General features: G+C 44.2%; 1 protein-coding gene across 27 annotated transcripts in view; it reads right to left on the reverse strand.

Moving 5' to 3' along the window:
* Window positions 1–2,076: 2,076 nt before the first annotated feature.
* The window catches only part of TPM1 (tropomyosin 1), a gene marked incomplete at its 3' end in the record, with an annotated part of 29,541 nt that continues 15,658 nt past the window's right edge, over window positions 2,077–15,959 (reverse strand). For 4 of the 27 annotated variants that reach the window (XM_080670273.1, XM_080670274.1, XM_080670256.1 and 1 more), the window contains 6 exons: window positions 15,526–15,643; window positions 14,189–14,259; window positions 13,334–13,409; window positions 12,816–12,878; window positions 12,441–12,510; window positions 2,077–3,454 (listed from right to left, as the gene is read on the reverse strand). In XM_080670273.1, coding sequence (XP_080526399.1) covers window positions 3,372–3,454; window positions 12,441–12,510; window positions 12,816–12,878; window positions 13,334–13,409; window positions 14,189–14,259; window positions 15,526–15,643 — 481 coding nt within the window. The other 23 variants (XM_080670259.1, XM_080670263.1, XM_080670258.1 and 20 more) reach the window with 11 other exon arrangements.

A 15,959-nucleotide genomic window follows, 5' to 3' on the forward strand; every position in this document is an offset into this window, starting at 1 on the left:
TTTAAACATTTGGAAGATGCTTATATTCTTCCCCTAAGCCTTTCTCTGCAGAGTTCCACAGTGTTTTACTCTCAACAGGGCCTCTTCCAGCTGTTCGTACTGAAGTCTGGGCCTGCCTGGTTTTAGCAATGGAATTTCGAGTATGAATCCTAAATTCCTTCTCTGTACTTCATGGTTCTCTAAAGGTGACCACATCGGCTCCCAGCCTCGGCGTTGCCACTCCGAAGAGCCCTTATCTCTCTCCCCTGACCTCCCAGAATGGCGTGTTCCATTTATCTCACTGGGTCAGACCCAAGGTGTGCGTCATGTGGGGACAGGGTGTTCTCCCTTTTCTATTTATCAGGAAGATCAGGTACTAATTCTTTGAAATGGCATGATGTTTCATTAATTGATTTCATCTGAGCCCTGGGACCCAGGGAGGAAGTTCAACCACCCACTTGTAGTCACTGTGTTTCCTCCTCTCCCAACTATACCTGCTGCTTTGTCTGTTTCTATGTCTAGTTGGTGCTTTTCTTCTGCTGTAAAACATCTGAAACAAGGAGAGGAAGAATCCACACAGGGCTTTGCTGTCACACAGCTCTGGGTTTGGAACCCAACCCCATGACTTGTGAGCTATGGAACTGTGTAGGTTCACTCAGCCTCCCCGAACCTGTTTGTTAGTAAAATGGGGACAGATGTGAAGCTGAAGTAACACTTGCCAGGTGCTCACTACAGGTTCTGGCACATGGTATCTGAGAACAGCATTAATAACCATCATCATTTGGCCCTAGCTGGTTTGGTTCAGTGGACAGAGCATCAGCCCATGGACTGAAGGATCCCGTGTTTGATTCCAGGCAAGGGCACGTACTTGGGTGAGTGCAAGAGACAACCAGTCGATGTCTCTCTTCTGTCCCCCTCCTTTCCACTCTAACAACAAAAACCCATAATCATTTGGGGCAAAGTTAGCATTGCCTCAGCTTCACCAAGTAGGATATTAAATACCATTCGTGGTGGCCTACCGACATGGCAGGCTGAGGACAGCAGCAGTTAATGGTCATCAAGAAGGTACCAGGGGCTGTGTTATGTACATTACTACATGAGCTATACATTCGAACTCCACAATAGTCACCAAAGAGCTAGCTACTAATCTCCCCCTTTCATAGATAAAGAATCTCAGATTCAGGGACTTGACAAGCTGAACAGCTAGCAAAGAGGAAGCCAGATCTGGCTCACACAGTGCAAGAGTGCTGGGTTTAGGAAAGGCCTCTGACTAGGGTAGGCAGAGAGGTGTCTGTCTAGTGAGGACTGGCAGCGGGGAGCCTATGGTGGTGGAGGTGGGAAGGTTGAGACCCAGAGCGTTTATTCATCTTACACTTTTTTTCTGTGAAGAGAAAATACCTGATCGAAGGGCCTGGAAGAGCAGCTACAGATACTTAACACTTTTCAGTGAAACTATTACCCATGCATCCAAATGCGTTTTCTTTCTAGTCTACCATGTTTGCTTTTCATGAGGATGTCCCTCTTCTCCCTGCAGCACCAGTCTGGCCAACTACCAGTGCTTGTAGCCTTTTTTGTTGGTTTGCTTAAAGTCAAACAGCCTGTGATATTTTCAGTTTCCAAGTCTGAGGAAATAAAGATGTATTGGAATTTAGAACTCACTGTTAGAAAGCAAAAAATCATAAAGGCTCTTAAAGCAATACTTCCAAGTAGAATCACATTGCTGGTAGAGAGTGCAGATTTGGTGCTCAACCCAGTCTGTTGATGCGTGTGTATGTCACTGCTGAAGATTTAGCTGATATTTGAGGGGAAATCTCCAAACCAGTAAAATTACTACAAAAGGCCTCCATGTGTATGCAGATTAACACCAACAACATGGAGAAAGGCTTTGGGGAAGGGTCTTTTCAGCTTACTGATCACTTGAACAGACCAAAAGAGATGCTGCCTGGAATGTTTTTGGGAGGATAATACATGGAACCCAGTTTTCCCGACTTTGGTATATTGTTTTGCTTTAAGAAACCATTCATGAGAGAAGGTAGGTTGATCATATGATCTAAAGTTCACTAAGTAAAAACATACAAACGACAGGACCACCAGGTTTAGAAAATGTCCTACAATGTGCATTTTATTCCATATCATTATACAATGTCTTTATGTACAGTAGTCCCCCCTTACCCACGGTTTCATGGTCCTCGATTTCAGTTAACTGAGGTCAACCATGGTTGAAAAATATTAAAAGATTTCAGAAGGAAACAATTCATACGTTTTAAATTGCGCGTCGTTCTGAGTAGCGTGTTGAAATCTTGCGCGGTCCCGTTCCGTCCCGCCTAGGACATGCATCATCCCTTGGTCCAGCATCTCCACACTCTACGATCCCCACCCTTTAGGCACTTAGTTGCCATCTTGGTTATAGATTGACTGTCTCAGTATCACAGTGCTTGTGTTTAAGTGACCCTTATTTTACTTAATAATGGCCCCAAAGTGCAAGAGTAGTGATGCTGGCAATTCAGATGTGCCAAAGAGAAGCTGTGAAGTGCTCCCCAAGTGAAAAGGAATGCATGTACAGGAAAACACACGTAGCATGCAGGGTTCAGTACTATCCGCGGACTCAGGCATCCATTAGGGGTCTTGGGACATAATCCCCGTGGATAGAGGGAGGGGAGCTACTGTAGTTATCACTCTTAAGAAAATGTTTTTTCTTTATCAATTGTATGTAGTGCCTAAATTTCCACTTTGAGGACACAGAAAGAGTGGAAATCCACATTGCCTGCTATCCTACGAGTGGAAACGAGCTCCAAGTGTGCTGATTAGAAGGAAATAGAAGTCTTGAAAGAGCAGCGTGGCTTACAAACTCTTGGCTTTAATGAATTCGGACATACAGAATCCACAGTCTCGTCTCATAGTAAAACTCAAGACAAAATAAATTAGTGTTGGAAAGAATTCTAAATTGTACAACATTGAACAAAAGACCACAGTGGGACCTTTTGTTTCAAGTAGCACCAATCCACACCTGATTGTTTCCAACAGTGATCTTCCTGTTGATTATATCGTTGGCACTCTGAGTGGAAATCTTTCTGCTTCAGTGAGGATTGCTAGACCGACTAAGCATACCGAGTTGCTAAACTCTCTATGAAGTGTGGCAACGTCAACCTGGGAAATGGCACATTGAAATCGCCCTCGCTCTGTCACGGGCCTGCCTTTGTGTGTGTGTGTGTTTCCCCACCCCATGATGCAGCCGTACTTGTGGGTGTTTTTGTGACAGTGGTAAAAGTAAATAAAAATGCATTTAAGGGGTTTCATGGTAAGCATGGTGTTAAAAAAAAACCAAAAACACAAAATAAGACAAAAAACAACAAAAACAACATGAACGAATGTGGTCGCAGCTAAGGAGGTTTTCACATGTTGTTTAACTCCAGTAAAGTCTGATCCAGCATCTGATGCATACTAAGGTTTTCTTCTTTGGCATGAGCCACTTTCTCTGTGGTGGGATTAGAAAATTAAGTCATGAATAGCTGCGCTTTGGACACAATGGTGGTTTGTACATTTAGGCAGGCAAACATCAATCACAAACACAGGATGAGATGATTAGGACTAGGCATGCTTGTAAGACATTCCTCATTTCCAGACAAGGACCTACGGAGAGGGAAGCCGTCTGTGACCCAGAGGAACTACAGGCACAGCAGGCTCTCACAGAGCGGCCGGGTGACCCCCCACCAGCACTCCACCCTGAGAACAACACACAGGTGGGGCTGGTGACGGTCCACGGGCCGTGCGCTGTGGGAACAGGGAGAGGTGCTGGCAGCACGAAGTTAATGACAGCAGACACGTCTGAGTTACAGGCAGTTCAAGGTCTGGGAGTTGTGCTGTAACACAATCTCACAGAAAACAGAGGTGACATAAATAGGTTTTCTGACAACTTTTGAAATAATTTATTTTGGTTTCTCATTAAAAAAAGTTATCAACATGTTTCATGCACACTTCAGTAGGACATTCTCTTACTATTCTTACAGTGTTCTATTTATTATCACATGACAGTCTCACTAGAGTCCAGCAACACCGTTAGACTGAATAAAAGCATACCTTTCAGACAATCGGGGACTTCTGACATGAGCTCCTGTTTTCAAAAGCTATTTTGCCCAAGCATAGGTACATTTAATAATATTTCAAACACTATACCAGATATTAGAAGTTAGGAATAGGAATATGTAATAGGAATATACATATTATATATATTACATCCCACATATAATATATATATGTATATAGTTATACACATGCACACCCCTCTGCTTTGGTTTTCTAACTTAAAGTAGGACTCGGTTCTCTGCAGGAAATAGAAAACAATTTTCTTGAGGTCTTCATTATGTATCAATTCAAACAAGAGGACCTTCTGTTGCAAAGAGGAGTGCTAAATTGATTGTTATAAATATTTATTCATATACATAATGATTGTATTTTACCATAAAAACTATTTCAGGATTAAAGAGAACTGAAATATTCCAGATATAAGAGGAAAATGCAAGCAAGACCAGCCTTTCAGCTGAATCCTTCCATGTTCATTTCTGCAGAAGCAACCCTACAGTTGAAGGTGTAACAGTCTTAGATTCCTGACCATGGGCTCCATTCCTAGAATTCAGCCCAAGTTCTTTCCCACTTAAGTTTAATCCTCATTCAGGGCCAGCTTTAGTTGGTTAGTTAGGCGGCGGTTTTGCTCAAGTTGTTGGTAGAGTTGATCTGTACAGGTCAGCAAGCAGGTTAGCAGAAGAGAAGAGGCAGAAGAAGAGAGGTTAGCTAGACTGGGAGAGAGGGAGTTAACAGACAGAACAGAGATACCGCCGGCACTGGTTACTTGCTGGACAGGTTACCCCCTTACCTCATGGCCATCTGTCCTGTGCCCAGGAAGGTGGATGGTAAAGGCCTGGCAGACTTAGAGCCAGGATTTCTCTCTTGGGGGGAGAGGTGGGGGAGGAAAGGGAGCAACAGGGTAGGAAGAGAGGATGGAGGTTCCTTTTGTACCTCGCTACCACCACTACATAAACTGAGCCGAATCCAGTTTCTGGCAACAGCCTGAGGAACCCAGGCAGGGCTGGAGGCGAGCCCAGCACGGCATCCCCTCCTTGCTGCGCTTAGTGGAGATCTATGGTGAAGCCCCCACCTGCCCATTTCTGCTCACCTCTTACCCTTTCCATCTCCACTCCGAGGGCTGGCTTTTCTTTCAGGTAGTCCCAAGAGGGGCTACCATCACTGCATTAACGCTTTTTGAAATGCAGAACTGAGCTCCCTGTCCTCCAATTCTTATGATACAGGGTGCACATTCTGAACTCTTGCCCAGTTCTGATACAGGGTGTGTGCCAACCTACTCAAACAGCCAAAGATCGTAACTTACCTCCACTCAAAACTGACTTAAAATTTATCTTTACTTCTTGAACATAGTATTTATGTTTGGAGCTAAATGGATGTGTACAGGGTGAACAAAATCTCAAACATCTACACGGAGATCAGCATAATATAAATTTTACAGGCTGCCATGTAATCTGCTCCACAAGGCAAGGAAGCTGCTTGGAGTTAGCCTACATCTGAGGATCCAGGGGACACCCAGACAATGACAAAAACCTGGAGGACACACTATTGTTGCAAATGATGGTGACAATCTGAACCCAGAAATCCTACCTAATGATCTTGAAAAGCTGGCAGTCCTGTCCCTGGGGAGAATGGAAATGTTCAGTCTCTAGCCCTCCGTCTATTGGGAAATTGATCAATTCTTATTTTAACTTTCTCTTATAAATGGTAGGAGACACTTTCCAGCTGGAAGCATATCTTGCCTTGTCCTCTTTGCTCATCCAAATTTTCTGAACATTCAAAACCCTGGCCAAATGTCACCTCCTCCAGGTAGCTCCCAGTCAGAATTGTTCTCTCTTCCTCTTTGACTTTAACTACAGTCAAACCTTGGTTCTTGAACATCTCCCATCTCCAACAATTCAGTTCTCCACCAAGTTGTTGTGAACCAAACATTGGTTTCTGACCTGACAACCCTTTCATGCTGACACCTCATCATGACAGAAAGCATCTCTCAGGCAACAAAGGGGAGAATGCTTTTGTTGCTGGCCAAATAGGATCAGCACAATTTTAAAACATAAAGAGGCCGTCAAGAGTGCTAATGTTGCTAAGGTTGTGAAAGAAACAATGGATGACAGGCAATAGAAGAAATAGAAAACTGTTGTTGATTTGGATAAAGGAAAAGCAGCTAGCAGGTGACAGCGTATCAGAGGCAGAGATCTGTGAAAAATGGATGCCTCATGCTCATTTCCTGAAAGTGATTCCTTTGAGGCTGGTAGGGGGCGATTTGATAAATTTAAGAAAAGAAGTGTTTGTAGATTAAACAGTACAGTAGACATGTACTATATATTAGAAAGGTTAAAACAAGTAATCACTTGGAGGTTTGGAATGGATTAATTACATTTACGTTATTTCTAATGGACAAAAAGTGATTCGGTTTTTTAATAAATTGCTTCTCCAACAGCCTTCCGGTACGAGTTTAAGTTCGAGAACCGAGGTTCCACTGTACATACCATCTATTAGTTCAGACTCACTTCGCTCATCTATCTTCCCACAAGATGGCAAAAAACATTTCTGGTTCATCTCTTTACCACATCCCAACTACCTTCCTTCCAGTGTCTTGTATAAGGCATAGGTTTCGGGGTTTCAAAATCTAACCACACTAGTACATCACACTCTCGCATGGGGAACTACTGCCAAGGGCAGGCAGGATGTCTCAGTTTGTGAGCCAGTGCTCAGCCAAGCTGGATGGACTTTGCAGAAACCTTAGAGCAGTGGTCGGCAAACTGCGGCTCGCGAGCCACATGCGACTCTTTGGCCCCTTGAGTGTGGCTCTTACACAAAATACCACGGCCTGGGCGAGTCTATTTTGAAGAAGTGGCATTAGAAGAAGTTTAAGTTTAAAAAATTTGGCTCTCAAAAGAAATTTCAATCGTTGTACTGTTGATATTTGGCTCTGTTGACTAATGAGTTTGCCGACCACTGCGAGAATCTGGAGGATCAATGTGAATTCAGCTTCCGTGACAGCTGTCCCTACCACCTCCCCCCTTGGGACCTGCCCCTTTCAGCTGCCCTGGAGCTGGTATGCCCCGGTGGCCTGAGGGCAGGGACCAGAACCAGTTATATATTTGGACATGTTTTCCCCTTCTCTTCTACCTCCCGGATGTGTGGGGCCTCTGGTGCCGACTCAGCCATGCTTTTGGTTTGGTCCAACTGATGCTCCTGTAGCAGCTGGAGCTAGGGCCTGGTACTCTGAACTGGAAGCCTGGGCTCTGACAATTTCTTGATAAAATCAACTGGCTGTTTCCTCTCTCGTGTACCCATACCTTCTTGGGCTATTCCAGATTTGCCTTTTCAATTTATCAGTTTCCCATCTCCCCATGTAGAATCTACGTATAGGAAGTGTGAAAGTCTCTGGCAGGGTTTCGAAACCACAGATGTGCCTCCACAATGCACTGAGCACATGCTCAGCAGAACCTGCAGACTTGTCGTTTTGTCTATTGAGGGAAGCAGGGTTACTCACAGAGGAGCCCACTTCTATTACTCTGAACTTAAAAAAGAACAGGGCAGGAATCATAGTCAAAAGCAGGCCCATGGAGCCTTAGGAAAAGAAAAACACGAAGTTACAGAAGTCTTTACACTCTCAAGGGAGAGACATTGTCCGGAATCTGATTTTTAAAGAGTCTACTATACCATTACTAAAACACTTTACGGCCCTCTTAGGGTATTTATTACTGCTCTGAAGTCTTTGTAGAATAACTGATATTATTTCCAGCTTGTTCAAATTTATTTGAGTATAAATTGAGTATACCAAATATATAAAATAGTGATATATCAAACCTCTTAGGCTAACAAAAACTACACACAAACAGATGAAGGTTACCCAGATTTAAAACATAGGAGAAATACAGCTAGACTATTGAAGAGGGAGAAATGTTGGAAATTAGAAAACGAAAGTCCACATCATTATGGAGTTGTAATTTAAAAAAAAATCATTTAATTGCTGTTTTTGAAGTAAATGGTGAAGCCCAAATAAAAAAAGTAATTGTGTTCTGAACAATTTCCACTAACTACTTTTTTTAGGGGGAAGGGCGCGGGTAGGGGAAGAAACAATATTAATGACTGTATTTTAAAAGTGTCCACAAATTAAAAAAAAGATCCAAACCAGTTATTACTGCAAAGATTATATATATACAACCTCTTCTAAAGAATACAGATGTGCGTAAGAGCACAAAAATAAATCTCAACTTGAACATAATCATATTTAGAAAATTTGAGATACCATTTCATGATCAAAATGAAGGTTTAAAAAGCTTTAACTGTTCTTTGTGCTGTAAAACGAGGATCAACAATAACCTCACCTTACATAGTTTGATCCAAGTTCTTTTTCATCTTTCCCAACATGCAAATTCCTAGCAATGTGGGATGGCTTTGAGCCTTCGTCAGGAGCCCTTCATCGGTCAGGCACGTCCTCTGAAGCAGGGCCATCTAAATATCGGCATAGAGGACTCCACATCCCCAACTAAACCTCTGGCAGAGGAAGACCCTGCTCAAGGTGCACCTTCCGACTCCAACAGGAGTGTCCTGTGCAAAGGTTCTAATCTGGGCCACATACCAGAGCCATCATAATCCCTAAAAAACACAAATGCCCAGGGCCTCACTCTAACCTTCGGAAACAAAAACTGTGAGAGGGACCCAGGCATGATATTGATTGATTATTTATTTATTTCCTCACCTGAGGACATGCTTAGAGAGAGGAGGGGAGAATATTGATGTGAAAGAGAAACACTGGTTGGTTGCCTTCCATATACGCCCCAACCAGGGACTGAACCCAAAACCAAGGCATGTGCCCTGACAGGGAATTGCAATGGCAACCTTTCGGTGCCCAAGACAACGCTCAATCAACTGAGCCACTCCAGCTGGGCATTAGCATTTTTTTAAAAGTTCCACAAGAAACTACCGCCTCAGAAACTCTTGAAACTAATATATAATGTTCAGAATGGGGGGGAAAAAAGCAGCAGCCAAAAAATTAACCCTCACATGCGTGAAGCAGATTTGCAGTTTTATTCAGTGTTGAAACTAAAATGTGAAGTAAAAAGAATAGCAAACAGAAATAGCTTACACAGTGTTTATTTTACACTGAACTGAAGAGCTTCTGTACAATAGGAAGCGCAAGGTGTGCCCGGCCCGAAGGCAGGATGCTAAGAGAGAGTACAGGGTCAGCTGGAGGAGAGACAAACTGCAGAGCGCAGAGAGGCGGAACACCCAGCTTGATGAAGGGGTCTTGGGAGAAGTGAAGCAAAGAGACTTATCTGCATGAAGAGAAAAGGTGAGAGAAAAAGAAAAAAAGTGGTACAATGGAATAAAGGAAACCCAGACCAACATGAGAGGAGCACTTGAAGCACAGGTGAGAAGCAGACATGCAAACCCGCTGCCAGCTGCACCTGAGAGAGGCCGTCCTCGCCCCCCAGGCTCTGAACCTGAGGCATCACAGGGCCCCTCTGGGTCAGGGTCCATTTTAAGAAGACCCATGAACAGAAGAATTTTAAAACAAATTTTGAACTAAACCCATCTTTCAGAATATTGAATCATACTTGATGCTTCAAATTTCCTACACAGAATCACCACATGTATGGTCTTATGGAAAAGACCCTGGAGACAGGTAATCTGACCCACGCTTTTTCAAATGAGGGAAGAGAGGGTGACACGCTCTCCAGTTTCCAAGGTGACCGTCATGTCTCCAAGGGTAACGTGGAGACTCTCTAAGCTGTGAGGCAGCGGGCCCATGCCACACTTCCGTTTTTTTGCATGGGTTAAGGAAGGACAGGTGGGCCTGGAAAATGAAATTTCCAGCTTATCCAGAATTCAGCGCCAGATTATTACAACGAAGAGAACCCTCTGTGAAACACTCCGGGTTAGGATGCAGAGGCAGAGTAAGCTTAACTGGTTAGTAGTGTGTAAATTGGTCATGTCTGCTCAAGGTTCTCATGAGAACAAGACTACTTACTCCAGCACTCACTACCTCACAGTACAAAAGTGGGCCATTAACTCCCAAACACACATTGTGCTGTGTTTATGCCCCATTTCTTTGACACAAGTTGTGGTATTTATTGGGAGTATTTTAATTCCTTTTATGTAAACAGAAAATTAAAGGCGTGGTTACTCAGCAGAGGGTTCATTTCTCTACAACTCTTAACAGTGAGAAAGAGAAGATATTTAACAGCTGTACTGGATCGATTTCCTTTCCCTCAGAGCCTCCGTAATCTGACACTTTAGGGTTCTTAAATTCATATTTCTTTTTAAAAATGGTATTTTATTTAATTGGATCTCAGAAAACCATTTTTGGTAGTTCTTTGGGAAGCTCCTGTACAACTGCATGGCTTTCTAATTTTACTTGAGCCTAGTTTAATTTCCTGAAAGGATAGTGCTCAAGACATTCACATTCCAGTTCACTGTGTTGTGGGAACAATCCAGTCTAGAGATTGAGAAATGAATGGATTCTGAAGGGAAAATGATTTGTATATATAGACTTAATCTACTTGGCCTTTATATTAGTAGAATGTAAAAAAAACAACAACCAACGACTATCCTAGGTTACGCAGAAAGAGTAAGCAGGAAGGAGTGAAGATGGAGACTCTGGAGGCCCAGAAGGGAGCAGTGGTGAGGTTATCATATTAGCATGAGCACATGGATGTGAGCAGGCAGGGTGGATGAACATTTACATGGAAGTCATATCGTTGAGAGCGTGGTCCAGCTCCTCGCTGATGGCTTTGTACTTCAGTTTCTGAGCGTACAGCTCGTCTATGACCAGGAAGTGGAAGGCAGAGGTGCAAGGACATGGAGAGTGATCAAGAGATGGAAGGTGAGTGAGGGTGGCACGGGCGCCATCCCGACACAGCAGCAAGGAAAGGGCAATGCATGAAGGAAGTGGTGCCGCAGCAGGTGGCCAATGCAGGAGGCGTGCGTTTTGTTTTTAAATGAATTGAAACAAAAACAAAAAGAACAAAACCCATTAGAAAATAAATCAAGAATGACGCAATATGAAAATCATAACAAATATGGTAGGTATATCAGTAAACCACGTTTAGCTCTAAATAAAACCACAGAGGGATGTCTCCTGGGTGAGTAATAGAAGGTCTTTCTTTTCTAGAGCTATATTTTAATTACAGAGCAGCAGTCAGCCAACTGCAACTATAAACAGAGGAAAAAATGTACAAGGGCAGTGTTTTGGAACAACAGTTTGTGACCCTAGTCCCGTGGTCGGCAAACTGCAGCTCGCGAGCCACATGTGGCTCTTTGGCCCCTTGAGTGTGGCTCTTCCACAAAATACCACGGCCTGGGTGAGTCTATTTTGAAGAAGTGGCGTTAGAAGAAGTTTAAAAAATTTGTCTCTCAAAAGAAATTTTAATCGTTGTACTGTTGATATTTGGCTCTGCTGACTAATGAGTTTGCCGACCACTGCCCTAGTCTGTTATCCTTATCTGGCTCTACCTGCAAACCATGGACTTGCTGGCCAGACTAGACCACTGGGATTTGGATTTCTTAGTGCTTGTGATCCACTCGTGGTCTTTCCACTCAAGCCGCCCTGTTAGTGGCCCAGGAGGCCTGACAAGCGATGCGAGCCACACTTTTTACGGTGGCGTTGTGCCAAGTCTGCACTGTAGTTTTTGTAATGGCGGCTGCGTATTTTGCCACACTGGGGTGGACTGCGCCTTTTTGTCATTCTCTCCTATTAGCGTGGTTATCACTTACACTGACCTCCAGTACCATTTTTAGCCTTAATTTTTTCATTCTTTCTTCTTCATTGCTGACCCTTCACAAGCCTCTGAGCTCAACATTTAGGATCTCTGTGACACAGAGTGGGTACTACAATAAAACCTAAATATCTTAGGGGAGAAATGCTAAAGTGTCATCTCAAAATACAATGTCCTATTATCCCCCACTCCTTTCAGTACCAGGATAACTAATGACAAAAAACCCAAACCCTTACACCAAATTCATACTTGGAAGAAGATGGGCTGTGTCTAAGAACAAATCCATACCATCGGACACTTAGGAGGTATCACTATCGACAGAAAATATACTGGAGTCGCTCTCACCTACAACCACCTGACCCGCAATGAAAAATAACCTTGCCCCACTGAGGAGTGTGAGGTAAAACTGGACGGCATCTGCCGTTACCGAACAGATGTGCCCCGTTGGGTGGCTCAGTCACCTGGTGAGCAGATCATTCAGGTCCGAGAGTTTAAGAGCCACAGAATGAAACCCCAAGGACAGACAGGAGGAATATGCAAGAGCAAAGGTGAATATATGTCAAGATGAATGAATACACTTGGACTAGAAAATCGTTTTGCCAGGTCAATACTCAACCATAAGGGTTCAAGTAAAAACAAAACTTAAGACCTTACCTTCTAAGTCATCAATGCTTTTCTCCAATTTAGTTACTGACCTCTCCGCAAACTCAGCCCGAGTCTCAGCCTGTAATGATTCAATTTGTTTCGGTCAAAATTGGAATGTTTTAGAGTTCCAGGAGTGATGAATACAGGGAAAAACTAGAAAATGGAAATCTAGCACAGCACCCATAGACTGGGCCAGAAACTACTCGTCAGCCAGTCACCACAGTGAGAGGTGGCAGCTAGCACAGCACAAGAACCCCGGGACCACCGCCGATCACTGCTGGCGTGGAGCAGCACAACATTAAAACAAAAAGGCCCCGACCTGCTCCATGAAAACGAGCTCATTTAAAACTCGGGTGGCTTTGCCCAAAACAGTCATAACATTACCTCCTTCAGCTTGTCAGAAAGGACCTTGATCTCCTCCTCATATTTGTCTTCCTTCTGAGAGTACTGTAATTAGAAAGAACGTTCCAGATGTCAGGCCACGGCTCACTCTATACTCCTCTCCTCTAATACAAAGAAAGCGCCAGCGCAGCAAACAGATGTTGAGGATCTCTCGGGCGGTAATGGAGCCTCCGAGATCAAATGGCACACTACAATACAGTCTCTGTTCTCCTGCCTATTGTTTTACACGGGATAAGAACAAGATAACATCCCTTTGGCACTGGGTTTAAATTAAATTGTTAGAGATGACTCACATACTCAATATAAAATATATTCTCTATTAAAAAAAGAGAATCTGCTCTTCGATAACCATCAGGAAATCACCTCAAAATGATGCCATTTACAAAAAATGCCTAAAGGACTATTGCTTTTATCGGCAGGGCCTCCGAAGAGAAAAAGTGGGTGTCTTTTGAGCAGCTCTTAAAAGGTGCCTTTTCCCCCACACCATGCTCCTGGCCTACCTTCTCAGCCTGAGCCTCCAGTGACTTCAAGTTGTTCGTCACAGTTTTCAACTCTTCTTCAAGCTCGGCACATTTGCTAATGTTTTCGACCAGAGGCAGAAAGGGTGGGAGACAAGCCAAAGGAAGGAGGAGAGAAAAAGGAGAAGGATGGGAAAAAATGAAAACCGAGTCCTAGAGAACAAAGGGCTGCCTTAAAGTAGCCAAATCATCAGGTAGTAAAACACGCAATTTTGCGAGGGACACTGCCCCCCAACCTTGCAAAAGCAGAAAGGCAGGGTGACAAAATCCAGCAACTTTGAAGTGTGATAATTTGGCTTCTTTTTTTGGCTGCACCAAAGAGCATTTATGAAGGAAAAACAAAGGAGTACAAAGAACCCAAAGACAGCACTTAAAGCGAGATACAAGATAGCACAGGGTGTAGTGAAGGTGCAGCTGTTATACCAAACAACCAGTAGGTATTGGAAGCTGAAAGACGTCTGGGTTGGAGTTAAACCTAAAAACCACACATGAGCCATCAGTACCTTATCCTCGGCAGCCATTAATGCTTTCAAGGTCTGATCCATTATTCTTAATTGTTCTTCCAGCTGTCGAACTTGGCTGTTAGTGGACACAGGAAATGCACAAGGCCATTCTCAAAATCAGTGTGCAGGTAAGGCATGCAGTGATACACGCATTCATACACAGACACCCCACACAAGTCCTCTGTGTTCTAGACTCGTGGCTCATCCATGTCAAATGGGCACGTAAGGAGCCCGGAGCTGAGACAGGTAAATGTGCAGCTGCCAGAAGGTCATGCTGTTTAGTCACTGCTCAGCAGCACCCCACACACAGCGTCCTGGCACCAGGCCCGCTTACCCTTCTGAGAGCTCAGCCCGCTCCTCTGCACGTTCCAGGTCACTCTCAATGATGACCAGCTTACGGGCCACCTGTGGTGGGACAAAGACAATGCACACACATATCGTGGGCTTGCAAGCTGTGAGTCAGGGGTTGTGGGGTGGGGAATGGATCCATCAGCCCCTAGAAGACCTTGTCTACAAGTAAGATGATCCCCTTTCCTGTGGACTGGAGAGAAGCTGCTCTCCACCAGGAGAGCCAAGGGGAGGAGACCAGAGGCTTCTGCCCCATAAGACCAGAATGGTTCGTTATGAACGAGCAGTCTCATTTTAAGTCTAACCCAGATGAAGTCTGTATAATTACATAGCAGCCAAACCAAAGTGTGGAAGAAGGGAGAAATATGAAATTCATAATCTCAAAAATAGCAGTATGATGAGAAATGATGCATTTTTATGCCAAAGAGGCAGGGGCTGCCAAGAAAACACTGAAAATAATCCTGAGCACTGCATCCATTTAGAGCTCTGTACCTATCATCTCCTTTTTGTGGAGGAGGTTAAAAATGCCAACAGAATAGCAAGAGAAGCTAACATGACTTGAGCTGGTGAGATGACTAATGAAGTCAAATCTGTATTCAGTGAAAGAAAGAACCTGAGAGAAGGAATCCTCTGAAGCATTTCAAAATTAACGGGCATAATGTAATCTGGAAATAATCATAACAATAATAAAAAGGAGAGTCAAAGCTATGTCAAGACAGCCACGGTGCATGAAGGGCTGACTAAAGCCCTAACAGTTATGTTTGCTGTTATCACAGGAAGTGGTGTTCATGGGGACATGACCAGACGCTGACTTAACTGTGAACCTGTGCTGATAATGGAATTATGCTGTCGTGAGGAAGGAGGACAGATTGAAAACGTCCTCCGTGATCAATCACCCCAGCGAGTACACGGTCCATGTCTCTAGGCTGCCTGGATGGGACCATGCAGGGCAATCACTCCAAGAACTGCATGCATGGTGACAGCAGGAGAGGCTCCTTTCACAGACACAGGAGGCAACGCTTCCTCCTCCTGGCCAAGATCTTTTGTCCTGGTCTTTAGAGGGCAGGGAGGGGCAGAGGGAGAAGCCTTGGTCTTTCCCAGTGCTGCTGATCGGCTTCATAATGAAGCCTAGATCCCCCCGCAGGATCCAATAAGAACCGTGTTCTGCAGACAAAGGAACTCTGCTTCTCAAAACCACCATTTTTGCCAAGGAAGTAGAGTTGATAGTTTCACTGAAGAATACAAGGGTGTGTGCATGGCTCCTGTCCCCCACCCCCGGGCCCCTGCTGGGGGTCCGAGAGGCTTTGGGCCCCAGGACCTGACCTCTTCATACTTGCGGTCGGCATCTTCAGCAATGTGCTTGGCCTCTTTCAGTTGGATCTCCTGAATTTCCATTTTCTCCTCATCCTTTTGGGCTCGGCTTTCAATGACTTTCATGCCTCTGAAAAGGAAGACAAGCAACAAGACCCCGGATTTAGAGTTGACCTCCACAAACCCACACCCTGCACTGCAGCGGTGTGGGAGGCTTAGTGTGACTAGCAGACCAAAACAGAGCAGCACAGCTACTTTTCTTTTCCAAGCTGTGAAGCAAGAGTTTCCAATGCTGAGGCAGAAAGATATATGCTTCTGTTTATTCCGAGTAAAACCTCATCCTTCCGGTACCGGTGAAACTGTCCAGGAATCTAATGTGAAATGAAAGGTACTGTGTCAGGATCCTGTTTGAAACAGGGAGACAGGGCAACAGAAGAGACCAACAT

The sequence above is a fragment of the Plecotus auritus genome (genome assembly GCF_963455305.1).
Source record: "Plecotus auritus genome assembly, chromosome: 1".
Lineage (NCBI taxonomy): Eukaryota > Metazoa > Chordata > Mammalia > Chiroptera > Vespertilionidae > Plecotus > Plecotus auritus.